Genomic DNA, 21,584 nt, shown 5'->3' with positions numbered 1-21,584 from the left:
TTTTTTTTTTTTTTTTTTTTTGTCTTTTTGCCATTTCTTGGGCCGCTCCCGTGGCATATGGAGGTTCCCAGGCTAGGGATCGAATTGGAGCTGTAGCTGCCAGCCTACGCCAGAGCCACAGCAACGCAGGATCTGAGCCGCGTCTGCGACCTACACCACAGCTCACGGCAACGCCGGATCGTTAACCCACCGAGCAAGGTCAGGGACAGAACCCGCAACCTCATGGTTCCTAGTCAGATTCGTTAACCACTGCGCCACGACTGGAACTCCTTTTCTTTAGTTTCATAGGGCCACATATAGAGAGGAATTGTATCCCAAAATGGATCATACCCAAACCTTGCCCATATTTTAGATGAAGAGATTTGTGACATTCAAGCTGCTGAGATTAAGAAGTCATTTTGGGAGTTCCCGTTGTGGCTCAATGGGTTAGGAATCTGACTAGTATCCATGGGGATGTGGATGCACAGAGGCAGCTGGGATCTGGCATCACTGTGGCTGTGGCATAGGCCAGCAGCTGCGGCTCTGATTCAACACCTAGCCTGGGAACTTCCATATGCCATGGGTGCTGCCATAAGAAGAAAAAAAAAGTCACGTTGGACTTTGTGTTGATGCTGTAATAGTTTGACTTTGGGAATGGGACGAATGTATTTTGCATGTGAGACAAATGTGAATCTTTGAGGGCCAGACATGGACTATGGTAGACATAATAATGCCCTCCAAAAGATGTTCATGATCTAATCCCTGGATTCTGTGAATATGCCACTCTTCATGGCGAAAAGACTCTGCAGTAATTTAAACCTAATTCCTTGTCTAAGGCATGAGGTAGTTGGGCTCATCCAGTGACCAAGCCTGTGTGGGTCTTGGGGTGGATGTGAAGTAGATAATGTTATAGACAAGACTTGGAGACTCAGAGGCGAGAAGAGGGAACTATTTCTGTATGTGTGAACCAGATTCTCAGCTGTCATTAAATCACTCCTATACTGCTGCTGTTTTATGGTCCCCTTGAGAGGATAAGGCTGTTTAGTGGGAATATGGTAAAATTAGTTTCTTCTATATCATCCCCACTGTTACTTAAGAATCACTGAATTCCTGTAGAAGACCCTTCAGATTCCATTTGTGCTAGTAATTTAGTACTACATGATGCTGAAGTGCTTGGCTCTAGTTTAGTAGTAAAGGCTCAAGTCAGAAAGTCAAAATTAGTATTACTAAAGGGTAGGAAATGTGTTTATTCTTTAACTCTTCCCTTTCATCTCCTCAGATACACTAAAAATTCAAAATCATTCACTTGTCTGCCAATTACATGATATTTCTGAATTTTAAAGGCATTTGTGTCACTTATCTCAAAAATAACTTTAACTTCACTGTTCAAAGATGAGAAATTTTACAAGCCACCACAACATTCTTGATTCCTATGGTAAACTTACCATGTACCCTATCCATGATCAAGAATAATTTCTATTACTCAAGTAGAAAGCATAATTCCCCAAATTAAATACTACTACATTTATACATCACCTAGTGCTTGTTGTGAACAACTCTGTAACAACCAATTAATATTGTGAATACAAGATTGACTAAAAAATAATCCCTAAAGTTTCCATTTCTGACAAATGGTGTCAAAGAACATGGAGATTTAATTACTTGGAAACAAATTAGGTTACTTTAATAACATGAAGATAAATTATGGTATAAAGTTCAAATTCAAAATCTAAGTGCTCCTTTTATTGAAACACCAATTGATATCTTTGTTATGCTTCAGGAAATGAGGCCAAGAAGGAACCTGAGTGTAAAAGGAAATGTAATTATATAACTCTCTAGGCAATTCGCAACAGTTTAGAAAATAAGTAAAAATACTACAATTGACCCTTGAATACAGGGGCTAGGGGTTATGATCCCCCATGCAGTTGAAAATCTGAGTATAATTGACAGTTAGCCTTCTGGATCTGTGTGTGGTTCCTCTACACTCAGAGTTCCACATTTGGGGATTCAACTAACCAAGGATAGGGAAAATCCCTTACATCAAAGCATGAAAAAAAATCAATGTATAGGTGGAGCCATGCAGGTCAAACCCTGTTACTCAAGAGTCAGCCGTAATTAGAAAAGCATTGGTGATGCTCCAATTGATATTCAGGCATTCCAACCTATTCACTAGCTGATGACAAATCTATTTTATAAACTGACTAGTAATTCAGGCAGTTTTACACATCAGAAAGCATACTGGACAAGGTGCTTGAATATATGAACTTTTGTCCTAATCTTGCCAGTAACTGATTTGAACCCTCTGGGCATGCTTAACAAAAGGGGGTGAGGTGAGCCCTTTCCAACACATGGTTTTTACCAGTTTGACCATGACCTGGACAGACGTGTTATTTGTGATTGTTCTGTTTGGGACTTGTGATTCCAGAATTGCAGGTTGCTAATTTTTTTTCTCTTTTTTGGCCGCACCATGGCACATGGAGTTCCCAGTCTGGATCAGATCCGAGCTACCAGGTGTGGCAACAATGGATCCTTAACCCACTATGCAGAGCCTGAGATCGAACCTGCATTCTAGCGCTCCCAACAGGCCGCTGATCCCACTGCACCACAGCGGGAAATCCACAGGTTGCTATTTTAGATGAAATTTGGGAACTTTTTGATTTGAAATATTTTCTCGCTCCTCAATTCCTTTAACACCTAGATGGTCCCATAGATAGCTGAGTCTTTTTGGCATTGTTTTCTTAGTCCTTTGTGTGTGTGTGTGTGCAAGCTTGGATGAATCTTGTCATCTCTAAGTACATGATCCTTTGTTTTATTCTATCCACTCTACTTGTAACCTTCCTCCAATGAATCTCTGATTTCAGATATTGAAATTTAGTCTGAAGATTTCCGTCTGGGTTTTTCTCCTGAAATGCCCATCTTTTCATTCATAATTTTCACTAGTTCTTATATACACTTTAACATTATTATTATAGTTAAAGTGATATCTGTTCAACTGTTTGTAGGTCTGTTTCTATTCACTACTTCTTAAAACTATAGATCACATTTTCCTTTCTTTCCATTTACATACCACACACACATACACAACAATATGAATGATATATTGCAGAGTCTTTGGGTTGCATTATCTGCCATTATGAGAGGATAATTAAATTTCAGATGGACCACCTTAAACTTGTAGAAACTTGGTTTCATGCTTTGCTAGGGTGGGGCACTTTGTTTTTGCCCTTTGTTCATTAATCTTGAGAGGTAGTTATTTATTCCCAAGGAACAGATCCTCTGGGGACAGGAAAAGCCTGGGGTGTTTCCAAGGCCTTGCCACTATGTAAGACTTGAAATACAGTCTCTTGTTTCTCCTGCACTAGATAGTAGCTGGAATAACTGCTCAGCTCTTTCAACCTTCCATCTGTAGGCTCTCACTAGAATAAAGTCAGAGTCAGGGTCAAGCCAGGGCTCTGACAGGAAAATATTCCCTCGTCCCACATGTGATTCCACCTGTTCCTGACGTTCTCCCCTTGATTTCTGCCATGATGGCAGTCCTCCTCCAGTCTCCCTCAACTCTGATCCTAACTCATGCCGGCTCGTGTGATTAAAAAACAAAACGAAACAACATAATAGAAGGAAAATATAAAGTGATTGCACAAAAGTGGCACCATATGCTCAAGTTTATTGAACAGACACCAGTTACACATTGGAAACTAGTAAGCAGAACACTGTACCAGTTTTCACTAACTCAAATCAAGTTAGCAAATGACAAATTTTAGAACACACTCATTTTATGTCTCACCCAATGTGGGTGATCACAAGAGAACTACATAAAGAAAGTTACTTTCTATGTTATTTAGATAGCAAATTAATTGATATACACAGCTTCGAAGTGTCTTTAAGATATTGCAAAGTGTTTCAAAACTAGTAGGGAACTGTTCATGTCCAGCCTGAAATAAAGTGTAGAATGGACCTTTGGAGGGTAAATAATTTCACTTGTACATCTATTGCAGAATCACTCCTTCCTGCTAACAAAAATACTAATAAATTTCCATTTAGATTAGGTTTACTAAATTAATAATGACTGAAATATCTAGGTTTGGTTACATTGTTATATTGCACTTGAGAAGAATAACAACAAAAATCAAAGACTCAGTACCTCTTCCAAGAACTTCACTATGTATCAGAAGCTACAATGAAATAGAAACATATATGCATGCTACATGTTCATAGGTTACCCTTCAAACTATCCTACCATACCAAAAAGTTTAAAGGGATACTCTCCAAAACACTGAGTATTAAGTCATTTCATTTACCATTTTGGATCCTGTATTGAATTTTCAAATTTTATATTGTTTTCTTATTAATCAAGCTATCACATATACAAGCTATCCAAGATCACAAGCACAGTGACACTGAGATAGGCAACAGTCATACAGAAGTATTCCAAGAATGACTTATTCTTTGCCAAGCTCAACAAGACATTTTGTAACACAGGAACATCTATGAACTTACAGGTTTTAGCCTTATTAAAAAAAAAAAAAAAAAAAAAACCGGCTGATCTATCATATACTATATTTTTGCCACATAAATCTCTCTCTTAGAGTCATGATTCACTATCAAAAATCTTTCACAATCTCTTAAAGAAGCCAATATAGTCTTTCTAATTAATACTTGAATTTTTTATATAAAGTATCACTGAGAATTTACTATAACAGGTAGAATTGTGGCACTAATATTTTGATTAATTGTTTCACATTTCAGTATTAAGAACTTAATCAGAATTACAATAATCATTAGTCACAAAAAAAGGTAAAAGGAAGAAAAGGAAAGAGCATTCCTCACATAGGTGTTTCTCAAAATATCAATTCTGAAATAAATGTCTATGTAAGAAATCAACAACAGTATCAATATTTCTTACCAATATCAAATGTTTTAAATATCCTCTATTCCAACCATATGTGTTTTCTTAAACTGAATCAGATTATGAGAATTTTACATTCTAAATGGATTTCAATTCTCAATAAATCACAAACACAGCAGTGACTATTTTTTGACATTTTAACCAAAACATTCGCATGCTATTTTAGGGTAAGAAGAATCCCAACATCCCCCCACATATTTTCCTCAAAGACTAGGTTTTGAAATTATACTCCTATCATATTTTTGTAGAGATATAAATAATCACTTTTTAAAAAGAAAATATTATTGCTTAAAACTACATTTCCTAAGAGCAATTTAAAACATCATGTTAATTTCCATGACAATGCCCTTCAATCTCCTTCCTCCAGTTAATGCTCTCCCAACTGAGATATTTTGGCTCTTCCTTCAATCTCTGGTAAAACATTATACCTTGCGATAAGAGGCCATAAAAGAATAGATTGTGCAAAAGCAAAGAGAAACAATTTTTTTTTTTTTTTGAAACTGTGACTTTCTAGCCAACAGAATGTCAGGAATGACTGCTATTAGGCAGGAAAACAGGTAAGGTTGAAAGAACAACTTAGTGACTATCTGGTGGCAGGTCCTAGGATAAAAGTATTTTTTTCTTAAAAAACCTTCAAATTTGTTGGTAATAAAAATACTTATTGCATATGACTAAGATCTTTTAAGAGACTAATAAAATCTATTTTACAGTGCCTATTAATTTTGAAAATCACTAAAGCTAAGTATAGGGTCTTGTCAACATTCCAACTTGTATAACTCACCTACATGTATGTACTCACCTACATATATAACTCACCACGAATATATTCTAGCTTAGCCACTTGTATAGGGAGTTATAACAAAAGACATGGCAAGATAAATTCCCGTTATGGTTCAAACAGAAAAATCTCCAGTTCTTTAAGGGAAATAAAAGGCTATTAAACTCTCAATTTCTAATGTACAATATGATGTAATTGCACAAAAATAGGTATAATTAATAGTTATCCCCAGGCCTTGAAGAACTGTGAATAATTCACATATTCCTCCAGAAGATTCATCACCCTACAGACCTATAAAACTTCAACTTGCCACCTGTGCAGCTTTTATTTAAAAATCCTAGAAAAGCAATTTATCTTAATACATCTAAGAAAGTTTTAAAGGTTTCCAGTAACTTGAATTGCTTGTAAAATAACCTCACAGAAGTCATTCTGAGAGCTGGGACTGGTTTTACATGTTATACTTTGCTTAAAATGAGGTAATATCCACATGAGTAGCATTATGCTACTGCTAGAAGTAACCCAGTGAGCTACTTTAAGAATTTTAATTCTTAAGCATTTTTCTCGTGGGGTTGGGAGGTTGAATGCAGGTTCCTGCAAGCTGTAAATATTCATCATTGATCTTGACACATTCTCAGCAATAGATTTGGAAATATAAGAAAAAAATACATATATAGGAGGAAAATAAATTAATCCCAACTAAAAAACTCTTGCTCTAAGAACAAACTATTAATAAGCAATTCTATAGAAGACCTACAAATATAGGCTTTTAATTTAAATGTTTTTTTTTTTTTTTTTGTATTGCATATAGCCAGACTAATGCAATGGAATAAACATACTTTGGAAATGATTTCCACCTCATATGGCTTTAAGCATCATGATGTCTAGCAGAAATTAAATATTACACAAAAAAGGCATTTTTGACTATAGAACTAATTTTTAGTATAAGCTGACTTAAAGGATTTGAAATAGAACTTATACAAAATAAAATGCAATAAAATGGATTGTGACTAAAAATATAAATAAAAATTTAATAGCATGTACCCAATATTCATAGTAAAACAAAAAAACTGTACCTTTGCTATTAAAGTGTTTTGATGGGATCATTTGTTGTTTTTATTTAAAGTTCTACCATGTAGGTAATATTAAAATCCAAGTTTATGCAGTTAAAAAGTTAGCTTGAAACTCAACTGTAGTGTAATGTGCATTAGTATTCAGTATCTGTACAAAAGATGTGGATAGTAAGGTCTAAATTTGGATTGCTTTAAAATAACAAAAACAAAAACAAATTCCAACATACAAAATCAGAAACAATAATTATAGGAAGTACTATTTTATATAAAGTGGTAACTCAGGCACTACCTGTCTTATGTACATTGAAGAGGATCACTTGAAATGTTATTATTTAAATACCTAAAAACACAAATCAGTGGATGTATGTTAAATGTATATCTGAAATTAATTATAATGAAAAGGTGGATAAATATTGCTCTCACTTTGTGGTTAATACCAATGGGCACCATCAGCAGTGAAGTCTTGATATTTTATTCTTCCTGAAGGAAATTAAAATCTATAATGAAGTTGGTACTTCTAATGGGTCTGGATGTAGCGTAACTTTAAGAATCACAGTTAAGTTTCTGAGTTTCCTTCACCATTTTCATGAGGCTGAAGCTGTTCCCTTTCCTGTTCTTCTTGAGGTGGTCGGACACGTTTAAAAAAGCCCATCTGTCAAGAAAAACTAACATTACTGTCATATCAATGGAAGAATATGGAAAGTATTCTAAGTGACCATATTATGACCAAGATAATTTAAATGGCACTTTGTACAATTTTTCTTCCTGCAAAGGATAAGGAATGCTCATCAAGCACCATCATTAAAGATTAACGGTCTTTTTCTTCTTCCCTTCTTTTCCTCCCTCCCTTCTCCTTTTCATCTGCTTTCCCTCCCTCCCCCTCTTCCTAAGTCCATCACTTACCCTGTACATTACAAATACCAAAACAGCCAGTAACAACAATCCCGCTAGAACTGCTAAAATGATCACCCACACAGGCACCGGCATGGGTGCTGGCTGAATGCCCCAGGTAACATTAGTGGTAACCTGTTGGGGGGGGGAATGTTTTTGGTTAGAAAATAGGTCACTGAACTATTCAACACATATCTGAATGTCTATTATATTTTATTTTAATGTTACATTATTTTCTTTTCTCATATATAATTTATACATTTGATATCAATAGCATACACATACACACATGAAATTTTCAACAGCTTAACCACTGACTGCCTCTGAAATGATTTTTAAATAATGCAACCCAGTAATCGTTTTTGGAAATATAAGATCCCACCTTAATTCTCAAATTAAAATGCCTTCACTTAACTGCAGTTAATTTCCAACTTTTTAACTTTGTGGGGAGAAATTCCCCATAATTTCCCCCATGAAATTATTATATGCTAAGAATCTTATATAGGATAAGATGCTAAAGTAAATGATCTACCTTTAATAATTTGGGGTTGGGGGAGTAAAATAGTAATATTAAACTAGATTATAATCTATTGAAATAATTCAATTACTTTAAATTATCAAGATAGTTAAATTGCCATTATTTAAAATAAAATTTAAATATCTAAGGTTCTGAACTCAGTGCATTTATTCCATTTCCCCCAATCCATGACTTACTAATGTAGAGTTGAAAATGTCCTCAATTGGAAGGTTCTTATAAGGAAACTCTATGACATTAAATGAAGCAGATGACTTTAGAGAATATGAATGATTCTGGTTTTCTTTCTGTATGGAAATAATAATTAAATGATTTCTTAGATATCAGGCCTTTTTCATTTCTTTGAAAAAATGGGTAAGTTTGCTGAATGCTGCATCTGCTCACTTACATTCATAAAGGTCTCGGTCCACAGTAGAGACTTTACATACAGGATTGCACTCTTTCCTCTGTCTAGTCGCCCCACCTGGCAGACAATCTTCAAGCATTCAGCAATTCCACAACCCTGCCAAAAAATAATTATTTTCTTAAAAGGTCATCCTATCATATTGTATAAAAATTAGACATTTGACTTGTTTTATATGAAGGCTGAAGTGATGATCCAGACACTTTTGCCTTATAGCAGTAATGTTTAAAATGAACAGGACAGGGAGTTCTGTTGTGGCTCAGCGGTAACAAACCCAACTAGTATCCATGAGGATGTAGGTCTGATCCCTGGCCTTGCTCAGTGGGTTAAGGATACGTTGTTGCCATGAACTGTGGTGTAGGTCGCAGATGCAGCTCGGATCTGGTATTGCTGTGGCTATGGCATAGGCCAGCGGTTACAGCTCCAATTTGACTCCTAGCCTGGGAACTTCCATATGCCTTGGGTATGGTCCTAAAAAGCACAAAACAAAAGACAGAGAGAGAGAGAGCAGGCTAATAGTTGAGTCTATGAATGCTTCTTGTCATGAGGGGTTGGTTTTCACATGATTTATTATAGAAGGCTAAGATCTATAATATTAAAGTGTTTAACAGCTTGAACTCAACATTCTTTAGGCAAACCCAGAGCATACTGATTTTAGTAAGACATGAAAATCAGATCCCAATATGCCTGTGGAAAAGAAAAAGAAACAGAGTGAATCTTTAATAGTTATTCCATGTCAGACCTTTAGAAATCAAGCAGCATGATTCAGTACCTTTACTGAATCATGTATCAGTAACTTTAAGGCAGACAGTCAAAAGTAACAGATATTCTCTACCTTCTATATGCTAGTCAAACTGCACTAGACATGTCATATGCATACACTTCACAACAGTGCTATCCAGTAAGCGACACTTCCAACTGATGACTAGGAATAGACGCAAACTTCCTTGACCTGATAAAGAACATCTATGAAAAGCCCACAGCTAACATCGTACTTACTGGTGAAAGAATGGATACTTTTCCCCTAAGATCAGAAACAAGACAACAATTCCCACTCATGACACTTCTATTCAACATTGTTCAGAAGGTTCTAGCCAGTACAATTAAGCAAGAAAATAAATAAATAAATAAATAAATAAATAAAAGGTATCCAGATTGGAAAGACAGAAGCAAAGCTAGCTGTATTCACAGATGATAGAAACTGATACATAGAAAAATTTAAAGAACCTACAAGAAAACTATTGAACAAGTATAGAAAAGGTACAGAATATAAGATCAGTATTACACATATGAATTGTTTCTATATACATTAGTAATGATAAATCCGAAAACAAAATTTTAAAAATAATTCTATTTTATTTATTGATTTATTTTTTCAGCTGCACACACAGAATATGAAAGTTCCTGGGCCAGAGATCCAGAGAGGTGACATGAGAAGCTGTAGTGACAACACCAGATCTGTAACCTATTGCACCACAAGGGAACTCCACAATTCTATTTTAAATAGCTCCAAAAAAATCATAAAATATTTAGAAGTTACTTAACAAAGGCAGCACAAAACTTGCACATGTTTTTGAAAACTACAAAATATTTTTGAAGGTAATTAAAGAAGACGTACACAAAAAGAAAGATAACACATGTTCAAGGAGTAAAAGACTTAATATTCAGATGGCAATACTCCCAAAGGGATAGACAGATCCAATAAATCTCCTGTCAAAATTCCAACTACTATTTTTGTAGAAATGGACAAGCTGATCCTAAAATTCATATGGAATTTCCAGGGACTCCAAGTAACCAAAACATTCTTGAAAAAGAAGAAAATATTGGAAGGCTCACACTCCCCAATTTCAAAACTTACTGCAGAGCTATAATAATCAAAACAATTTGGTACTGGCAATAGGATACATGTTTAGATCAATAGCATAGAACTGAGAGTCCAGAAATAAACCCAAACATATATAAGTCAATTCATTTTCAACAAGGGAGGCAAGACCTTTTAAGGGAAAGAGAGAGATTTTTCCAACTGATGATGCTGGGAGAACCGGAAAGCCACAGGCAAAAGAAGGAATCTCGGCCTCTACTTCACACTTTGCACAAAAATTAATTCCATATGGATCAGAGACATAAAAAATAAGAGCTAAAAGCACAAAACTTAGAAAACCAGAAAACTTAGCTGTAAATCTCCAGGACTTGCGTTAGGCAATGGTTTTTAAAATATGACAGTAAAAACATAAGCAATACAAGAAGATATAGGCTTGATAAAAGAAATCTGAACTTCTTCAAATTTAAAAACTTTATTGCATCAAAGAATACTATCAAGAAAGTGAAAAAAAAAAAACTTAGAGAATGAGAAAAATTATATATAGTAACAGTTCTGATAAGGGTAGTATCCAGAATATACAAAGAACTCTTTATGACTCAACAACAAAAGGCAAACAATTCAATTTAAATATGGGCAAAGGGTTTGAATTTAGATTTCTTGAAAGAATGTATACAAATGAAAAGATGCCTAGCATCATTAGTCATTAGGGAAATCCAAATGAAACTACAATGAGATACTACTTCATTCTGACAAGGATGACTACATATTTTTTAAAGGCAATAGCAAGTGATGACAAGGGTGTGGAGAAATTGGGATGCTTATACATTGCTGGCTGGGAATGTAACAATGGGGCAAACATTTTGGAAAATAGTTTGGCAGTACTTCAAAAGTAACTGATAAACATCAATGAATATAAACACAATACCAGGTTCTCTGCCAGTTGATTATTTGTATATCTGTTAAATTTTAAAAACCTAAGTGATAAGCTCATTTATAACATTATAGTCATTAGGAGGCTAACTCAGAATGGTTATCATCAAAAAAGACTATAAACAATAAATGCTGGAGAGGATGTGGAGAAAAGGGAGCCCTCATACACTGTGTGTTGGAATCATGTAAGCTTATATGCATCATGTAAGCTGATGCAATCATGATGGAGAACAGTATGGAGGTTCCTTAAAATACTTAATACAGCACTAACATATGATCCAGCAAGCCCACTCCTGGGCGTATATCCAGAGAAAACCATAATTTGAAAAGATACATGTACCCCAATGTTCACTGTAGCACTATCTACAATAACCAAGATATGGAAGCAATATAAATGTCTATTAACAGAGGACTGAATAAAGAAAATATAGTACGTATATACAATGGAATATTACTCAGCCCTGAAAAGAATGCAATAATGCCATTTGCAGTAACACAGTTAGACCTAGAAATTATCATATAAGTAAAGTAAGACAGAGAAAGACAAATATCATATGAGATCACCAACATGTGTAACCTAATAAAAAATGATACAAAAGAACTTGCAAAAGAGAAACAGACTAAAGATTTTCAAACCAAATTTAAGTTTACCAAAAAGGAAACATGGGGGAAATGGGGAGGGATAAAGTAGGGGGTTGGGATTTATATATACAAACTACTATATATAAAATAGACAGGTAACAAGGACCTACTGTATAGTACAGGGAAATCTATTTAATACTGTGTAATAACCTGTATGGGAAAAGAATGGCTATATATATGTGTATAACTGATACTTCACATGCTTTGCTGTACACCTGAAACTAACACAACTTTGTAAGTCAACTATATTCCAATAAAAACAACAACAACAACAAAAAGAGATGGGCTGACTCAACAAAGGTTAATCATAATGCTAATTATTCCTATAATACATTTTTGTTGAGATCTTCTGGGTTTTTCCTGCAGTACTGCATGTAAGCTTCAAAGATTAGTGCAAGACCAAGAATGAGGTCAGTTAAAGGGACACAACCAGAGAAATAAGTTGGAATATAAAATATTTTTATTAACAATCTACAAATATTTTTATTAGCAAGATAGATCATTCGAACACAATGTGACATCAATTCAATTAGGGACAAAGAAAGTAAGAGGAGTGAATGGTATAAAAATATATGGAGTTCTTTCCAGCACAGCTGTTGTTATTTTTGAAATGTTCTTTGGCATCAGTTCTATAATCACATATTTTTAAATATTTAAAGTGCTTGTTGTTGAAATGGCACTTACCAAAGTGTGAACATCTCCCTCAATGAGGGTGAGATCCCGCTTAGTGACAAGATGGTTCCGGTCACCCTGCCCACCAACTGTGTCATTCTTTTCAGTCTGTGAATTTGAGATCTAGGATTACATTAGTAAACTGGTGGTAAATAACAATGGGAAATATTTTGCACTGACATTCTGGCATCAAACTGTTACACGAGATTAAAATACAGTGACTAAAAATTTGGTATGACAGAAAATTCACCTCTTAATATATGGCCAAAACTAAGCACAAAAAATACAGATTAGAATCCTTAATATGAGGGAAACAGTTACCTCTGCCTAGCCATCATTTTCTCCCCTTGTACAGCTAGAGGAAAAATAGATAAAATACATAGAAACAGCCTGAAATTTCAGTGTAGATCTGTGATATATGTCGCTCATGAGTATACATTTTTATTTTGTTCTCTTAACTTTCCTTAGTCCAACCTGTGCAATAACCTCTTATTCAAATCTATTTGCTAGGACAGAGATGACTATATCCAAAAATATACAGAATTTCATAAAATGACATTTTCTAGGTCACGTAAGTCAAAAGAGGAAAGAGTAAAATGTTGGATCTTATCCTAAAGACAAAAATTTCAACATCCAAACATCCTTGACACAATATTACATGTGAATAAACCGTGATGTGATGAAACCAACTTAAATATGGTCACTTAAGATTATCTCTAGAGGCTCGCTAAACACTATGTAAATAAATGGTTCAGTAGGATTTCACAGAATTTGTCCTGACTCATAACAAAAACAAACAATTTAATCTATAGTGTACTGGTTATGAACTAAAATATTTTTGCAGAATGGGTTTACCATTGAGACAATTGTTTTAGGAGTTTCCTTGTGGTGCAGTGGGTTGAAGATCCAGTGTTGTCACTGAGGTGGCCTGGCACAGGTTCGGTCCCTGGCCTGGGAACTCCTGCATGCTGCAGCCAAAAAAAAAAAAAAACCAAAACAGCCAGTTGTTTTATTTCCTATTTCATGTGTTTCTTTTGTACATTAGAAAGAAAAGCGGAGTTCCCGTCGTGGCGCAGTGGTTAACGAATCCGACTAGGAACCATGAGGTTGCGGGTTCGGTCCCTGCCCTTGCTCAGTGGGTTAACGATCCGGCGTTGCCGTGAGCTGTGGTGTAGGTTGCAGACGCGGCTTGGATCCTGCGTTGCTGTGGCTCTGGCGTAGGCCAGTGGCTGCGGCTCCCATTCGACCCCTAGCCTGGGAACCTCCATATGCCACGGGAGCGGCCCAAAGAAATAGCAAAAAAAAAAAAAAAAAAAAAAAAAAAAAAAAAAAAAAAAAAAAGAAAGAAAAGCAACAAGGAGTTCCCGTCGTGGCGCAGTGGTTAACGAATCTGACTAGGAACCATGAGGTTGTGGGTTCAATCCCTGCCCTTGCTCAGTGGGTTAACGATCCGGCGTTGCCATGAGTTGTGGTGTAGGTTGCAGACGTGGCTCAGATCCTGTGTTGCTGTGGCTCTGGCGTAGGCTGGTGGCTACAGCTCCGATTCAACCCCTAGCTTGGGAACCTCCATATGCCGTGGGAGCAGCCCAAGAAATAGCTAAAAAAGACAAAAAAAGACCAAAAAAAAAAAAAAGAAAGAAAAGCGACGAAATATCATAATAAAGAGCTGCTTAATTTAAGCACATTACCTTAATTCTCAAAGGGTTGATCTCCATATCTGAAGTGCAGTTCATTGGCCCATCAATATCATATTGAAGGATGTACAACAAAGTGTTGTTGTTATATTTGTAAGGCCACTGAAGATTTAGCATTGCCTTGCTGAATGAACTTGGACCATTGTTTCTCAGCTAATAAGGAAAAGAAAATGTAAAAACTTTGGGCAAAAATCTATACCATAATCCTTCCCCTACTTCAACTCTAGGAATCATTAAGCAACAAGATTTGAATAACAGCGGTTTCCATAGTTACTCTAATATTACATTATTATTATGCAAAAGAGCTCAAACTCAACATCTGCCTCTGCATAGGGCAATATGTGTCAGGACAAAAATGTAAACAGAAGAAGAAAATGTGAAAAAGTTCATTGATAAGATGGCACAGACCATTTCCTATGTATAGATACAAAATTTTGGTGATTTGCTGCAGGCATTTTCAATTTTTTAGTTAGAACTGAAAAATGTCCACGTGAAAATACTCAATGACCTATTCATTTTACTCGAGTAGAACAACTTGGTTTTAAAAAGCAATTTGCATAATCAGCTTTCTTTTACAACTTGAAGCTACTTGTCGAATAAAAAAGAACTTAAGAATAGGGAAAAACTGAAGAAATCTGATACATACTTAAATCATGCAGAGTTTACATAAAAATTAAATAGACTTAATTTTTTAAAAGTAGCCTATCTTTTCTTTTTGTTAGCTCTCTACGAGGTATCAGATAAATCCAACAACTGCAAACCTCATAGATGTGCTGAACAACTGGCCCAACGTCTTCCTCAGTCTCAGGGTTCTCCTTGTGCTCCCAATTTGGAATTGGAAGAAAGATATGATCGGGACTTGAGACTCTAAACAATGACCAAAGAAAACCTACCATGAATATCAAAATGATATGGTCAGTTCATTTTCAAAAGTATATAGAATCCAAGTGAACAAAGTCAGAATTAAAAAAAAAAAAAAAAAAAAAAACCCATACATTTAAAAGACAAAAAACAAAACAAAACAAAACCCTATGCCCAATTATACATGTATGGGTACAGGCACACATATACAAACTACTTTTATTGAATCTAATGTAACAGCTGAATTGCTAAGTCAATTTGCATAAAAGTTCAATAAACTTCTTTTGGGCCTGCTTTTGCCATGTCTGGTTTATTTCCAGAGGATTATCAAATAAATATTTGTAGCTTTGGAACATACCTAGTACCTTCCTTCAACAGAAGCTACAGTTCTAGTAAAACCACCACTAAGCATGGAGTGTCTGCTATGCAAATATGCAAAAGAGGCCTGGAGACTGAGAACTTACTTCTAAGAAGTAACTCCTTTTTAAAGTAGTTTAAATCATGAGAATGAGATACTCAACTGGGTAATCATACTGACCCTCTTATCTCAACAGCAGCTAAAACAGCAAGGTCAACTTTGTAAGATACAACCGGGCTTACTTTGTCAAAAAGATTGGAGCTGAAAAAGAAAAAAAAAATTAGGACTGAACTGAGCATAACTGTCATCAAAATCATACAGAATCAAATGCAGTGAAACTAAGAGTGAGAAAATTAAAAGTGATAAAAAAATGACAAATTCCCATTGGGCTCAGTGGTTAACGAATCTGACTAGCATCCGTGAGGACACAGGTTTGATCCCAGGCCTCGCTCAGTGGGTTAAGGATCTGGCATTGTTGTGAGCTCCGGTGTAGGCCTTAGACATGGCTCGGATCTGGCATTGCTGTGGCTATGGTGTAGGCCAGCAGCTACAGCTCTGATTTGACCCCTAGCCTGGGAACCTCCATATGCCACAGGTGCAGCCCTAAAAAGATAAAAAAGAAAAAAGCAATGACAAACTGTACAAATCAAAATTTTTTCATTAGCATTTAATTCCAAGAAGATGATTTCCATTTAACTTTCAGTTTTGTTTTACAAACTTACAAGCAACAATAAAATTATTCCTACGATGTAAATATTGATTTTAAAATGCTAGGACTAAGTACTAAAATTTTAGCCTATCCCATTCTATAATACTTAAGTATATTGCATAATGTATTTATAACAAGTAATATTTCCTCAATAGTTACAAACAGAAAAAAGTTGTTTCATACCTTTGGATTTGTAAATCAAATTTAACAGAAGTATCCATCTCTGATTGCTGCTGCACACTGAAACGAAGACCAGCTAAGAGCTGAAGGAGGAGGAAAAGATGGCAGTGGTGGTTACAACAGTGTCTAATTAGTGAAATTTCAAAATCAATGTCCAAAGAAAAAAAAAACTGGTCTAAAAATAGAGTTTTTCTGACCTCACAATAAAACTGGAAGTACTCTAACAAAGACAATTAAGTCTGATCATCTATCAAATCTCTAATTATTTAAGATACTTGGGCTGATCCATAATGGAGACTATTTAACAGCAATGATTAATCATAATTATACCTCCCTATAATATCAACTATTCTTTACTACTATCTCTTTATAATATTAACTAATCATCTCATAATATTAACTAATATTAACTATCTAAAAAATGCAAAAGGAAATGTTTGTTGATCCAGTGAAAGTATAGGAGTTACAAACAATGGTTTGATGACAGGACACCAACACCTGAACTTGTGCTAATAAAGCAGGAAGGAAGAAATGAATGGTTTACAAGAGTGAGAAAACTTGGCAAAAACAGACAGAAGTAGGAGAGCCAGAAGCAGAATTTCCTCACGCCACTCACAACTCCACCAACACCAAACATCCTACTTTCTGTGGGTAGGAAATTATCATTATTTTATTTTTATTTTGTTGTCACTTAGCCACAACATGAACTCCTTGGAATTTTTTTTTTAATTGAAACATATTTGACATATAATACTGTATAAACTAAAGGCGTACAACATGCTGATTTGATATATTTATACATTGTTATATGACTGCCATTGTAGTAGTAATTGCACCTCTGTCATGTTACATAATTATTATTTCTATTTTTTGTTGTTGTTATTTCCCCAACACAATTTTTTTTTTCCACTCTACAGCATGGGGACCCAGTTACATATACATGTATACATACTTTTTCCTCCCATTATCATGCTCCATCCTAAGTATCTAGTTCTCAGTGCTACACAACAGGATCTCATTGTTAATCCATTCCAAAAGCAACACTTTGCATCCATTAACCCCAAGCTCCCAACCCATCCCACTCCCTCCCCATCCCCCGGGGAACCACAAGTCTATTCTCCAAGTCCATCATTTTCTTTTCTGTGGAAAAGTTCATTTGTGCCATATATTAGATTCCAGATATAAGTGATATCATATGGTATTTGTCTTTCTCTTTCTGACTTCCTTCACTCAGGATGAGAGTCTCTAGTTCCACCCATGTTGCTGCAAACAGCATTATTTTATTTTACTTTTTTCATGGCTGAGTGGTATTCTATTGGGAATATATACCACATCTTCCTAATCCAATCATCTGTCAATGGACATTTGGGTTGTTTGCATGTCTTGGCTGTTGTGAATAGAGCTTCAATGAACTGCAATGAACATACAGGTGCATGTGTCTTTTTTAAGGAAAGTTTTGTCCAGATATATGCCCAAGAGTGGGATTGCTGGGTTATATGGTAGTTCTATGTATAGATTTTCAAGGTGCCTCCATACTGTTCTCCCTAGTGGTTGTACCAGCTTACATTCCCACCAACAGTGCAGGAGGGTTCCCTTTTTCCACACCCCGTCCAGCATTTGTTATTTGTGGACTTACTAATGATGGCCATTCTGACTGGTGTGAGGTGGTATCTCATGGTAGTTTTGCTTTGCATTTCTCTAATAATCATGGATGTTGAGCATTTTTTCATGTGCTTTTTGGCCATCTGTACATCTTCCTTGGGAAAATATCTATTCAGGTCTTTTGCCCATTTTTCCATTGGGTTGAGTTATATAAGTTGTTTGTATATTTTAGAGATTAAGCCCTTGTCATTTACATCATTTGAAACTATTTTTTCCCATTCTGTAAGTTGTCTTTTTGTTTTCTTTTTGGTTTCCTTTGCTGTGCAAAAGCTTGTCAGTTTGATTAGGTCCCACTGGTTTATTTTTGCTTTGATTTCTGTTGCTTTGGGAGACTGACCTAAGAAAACATTTGTAAGGTTGATGTCAGAGAATATTTTGCCTATATTCTCTTCCACGAGTTTGATGGTGTCTTATCTTATATTTAGGTCTTTCAGCCATTTCAAGTTTATTTTTGTGCATGGTGTGAGGGTGTGTTCTAGCTTCATTTGTTTGCAAGTAGCTGTCCATGTTTCCCAGCAATTCTTGCTAAATAGACTGTCCTTTCCCCATTTTATGTTCTTGCTTCCTTTGTCAAAGATTAACTGACCATAGGTATATGGGTTTATTTTTGGGTTCTCTATTCTGTTCCATTGGTCTGTATGTCCTTTTTGGTACCCGTAGCACATTGTCTTGATGACTGTGGCTTCGTAATATTGCTTGAGGTCTGGGAGAGTTACGCCTGCTGCTTGGTGTTTGTTCTTCAGGATTGCTTTGGCAATTCTGGGTCTTTGGTGGTTCCATATAAATTTTTGGATTGTTTGTTCTAGTTGTGTGAAAAATGTCATGGGTAATTTCATAGGGATTGCATTGAATCTGTAGATTGCTTTGGGTAGTATGGCCATCTTTACAATATGAATTTTTCCAACCCAAGAGCATGGAATATCTTTCCATTTCTTTACATCTGCTTTAATTTCCTTGATTAATGTTTTATAGTTCTTGGCATACAGGTCCTTTGCCTCCTTGATCAGGTTTATTCCCAAGTATTTGATTTTTTGGGGGTGCAATTTTAAAAGGTATTGTGTTTTTATATTCCTTTTCTAAAGTTTCCTTTTTAGTATACAGAAATGTGACTGATTTCTGAATGTTAATCTTATATCCTGCTACTTTGCTGAATTTGTTGATCAGTTCAAGTAGTTTTTGGGTTGAATCTTTGGGGTTTTCTATGTATAGTATCATGTCATCTGCATATAGTGACAGTTTTATCTCTTCTCTTCCTATTTGGATGCCTTTTATTTCTTTTGTTTGTCTGATTGCTGTGTATTTCTATTTTGTAGTTAGATAATTAAGACCTAGTCTCTTAGCAAGTTTGATGATTATAATGCAGTCCTGTTGTCTATAATCACCATTCTACACAGTAGATCTCTAGGACTTCTTTACTCGTTACAAGTTTATACCCCTAAACATCTAATAAGAGTGATGTTGTTTATAAGGGTAGATATGGAATGTTTAGTCCCATATTATCACAGGTCTCTTCAAATTACCAATATCTATGTGCTATTAAATTCTGTTGAAATGGTAACATGATATATATTGCTGTTTTTCTTCCTTGATACCAGGAATTCTACAAGGTATATTTTGTGCCCTTTTTAGAGGATTTGGGAAGCGGCCAATTGTGTGCTTCTTCTCAAGTGCCTGGGCTTCCTTCTCCACCACCTGAAAGGAAGTTTGATCCAACCACTGTGCTTTTTAATCCTACTGGGATGACTATTTAGGTTGGAAGTTAATGAGGTCATTCTAACTCATCTAAAAATGACAGTCTTGGTATCTGTTAGAATAGCTTTGAGGATATAGTAGAGCATTAGTTTAAAATATCAGTTACAATCTCAGTCCTCAGTTTAAACTGTGTTTGCATCCATTTACCAAACTGAAGGCAAAGAGCAGCAGGTAATATCACAACTCAGTACTTCAGTATCTTAATCAAAATAAAACAGAACTCTGATAATCATTTCATTCTAAATGAAAACCAATTTAAAGATACTATTTTGAAACATTTATTTAAAAAATTACTATGAACGAACTTACAGAAAAAAGATGCCATTCTCTATAAAAGAGAAAGAAAAAAAAAGATCCACTTAATTAAAATGTCTTACTTGAGTTCCAGCCTTCATTGGGTTTCCAAGGTCACATACCACCTGGCGGGTTTGGTTTTCTGTCTTAAATGCACAGGAAAGTCTTGCTAAGGCCTTTGATTGACAAAGAAAAAGGATTGAAAGGAAAGTAAATTAATAACCAAAAAAAAAAAAAAAAAAAAAGCAGAAGGCATAATAAGACTTTAAAGTTCCTAGATAATATAATGCAGTTATATCTTTAGGGTTCTTCCTTAACAAAGCAAATACATCTATTTAAGCAATGAAGGGTACAGGAGAAACAAAAATTATATATAATTGCCAGGTATAAATGTAAAGTGTTTCTGAAAGATCCCTAGAGGACTTAGATACATAACCATATACTTCTGACAAATTATTTGATGGATAGGCTCAGATACTTTATTCACCTGACCTTGTTACAGGCTCTTAACTAGCAATTTTTAAAATGTCCTATCAATGCATTGTGCAAAGTATTAGGCTTGAAAGGAATTATGTAAGATAGACACTCTATTGTCTAGCAATTTAGCCTTAGGTAGAATGGCTAAGCTTGTACTACGCCAAATACAGGAGCAGCTCATTAATGTTAATGAGAACCATGAGTGCATTTCGATTTTGAAGAGGCTGCTTGCTTACTTCACTGTTGCGGACTACCCCGATGAAATCAGCCTGCGGTGGAATAGAAACGATGAGCTCAGCTTCATAGGCACCTTCTCCTTGATTTTGAGCCTTAACAATTAAGGTCAGAGGGTTGTCATCCCCAACATAGATCTTCTTTTGATCACTACAAGTAAATACAAATCTAGACAATGAAAAAAGACTGCATGGGGAGAACATGATTGTTCAAAGCACTGACATCTTCAACATTGTCTCAAGATATTTTAAGACCACTTCACAGCTCAACAGAAAACTGGAATTAGCACACTGGGTGCAAATCCAATGCTTCTCCCAGGAAAAGAAAACACTGATGCCACTAGCTTATCATTATCACTCAGATCTATTATGGAAGTAATTTTATAATAAGGATTTATTAATTCCCTGACTGTTTCTAAAAGCTGAGTTAATCATATGACACAGGAGTCACTATCATTTATACATCTTATAAAATGGCAATTAGAGTCCTTTAGTTAAGAGTATCCTGAAGAAGTTGTGTTACTTTGTGACATTACTCAATGGTGAATGGAAATAGGTCTGTTAACCTAGGCAACTAGTGAAAACATAGTGCCTAATTTTTTTTCTTTTTTTTTGTCTTTTTTTTCTAGGGCCCCACCCACAGTATATGGAGTTTCCTAGCCGAGGGGTCTAATTGGAGCTGTAGCCACCGGCCTACACCAGAGCCACAGCAACACCAGATCTGAGCTGTGTCTGT

The 21,584-nt window shown here is 35.5% G+C and overlaps 1 protein-coding gene across 2 annotated transcripts in view; it reads right to left on the bottom strand.

The window, feature by feature from the left end:
• Positions 1-3,623: 3,623 nt before the first annotated feature.
• Positions 3,624-21,584, bottom strand: part of ITGAV (integrin subunit alpha V) — a 107,467-nt gene continuing 89,506 nt past the window's right edge. Inside the window, 11 exon segments of one of the 2 annotated variants that reach the window (NM_001083932.2) lie at positions 3,624-7,385; positions 7,637-7,759; positions 8,339-8,446; positions 8,548-8,661; positions 12,641-12,751; positions 14,317-14,475; positions 15,084-15,189; positions 15,722-15,802; positions 16,434-16,513; positions 20,222-20,314; positions 20,852-20,999. In NM_001083932.2, coding sequence (NP_001077401.1) covers positions 7,290-7,385; positions 7,637-7,759; positions 8,339-8,446; positions 8,548-8,661; positions 12,641-12,751; positions 14,317-14,475; positions 15,084-15,189; positions 15,722-15,802; positions 16,434-16,513; positions 20,222-20,314; positions 20,852-20,999 — 1,219 coding nt within the window. In that variant the 3' untranslated portion in view covers positions 3,624-7,289. 2 annotated transcript variants of the gene reach the window in all.

This window comes from Sus scrofa, chromosome 15 (genome assembly GCF_054392235.1).
Source record: "Sus scrofa isolate SSC_HxYL_T2T_F1_AM1 chromosome 15, Sscrofa_HxYL_maternal_Yorkshire_Landrace_v2.0, whole genome shotgun sequence".
NCBI lineage: Eukaryota > Metazoa > Chordata > Mammalia > Artiodactyla > Suidae > Sus > Sus scrofa.
This window is presented reverse-complemented; position numbering and strand designations above follow the sequence as displayed.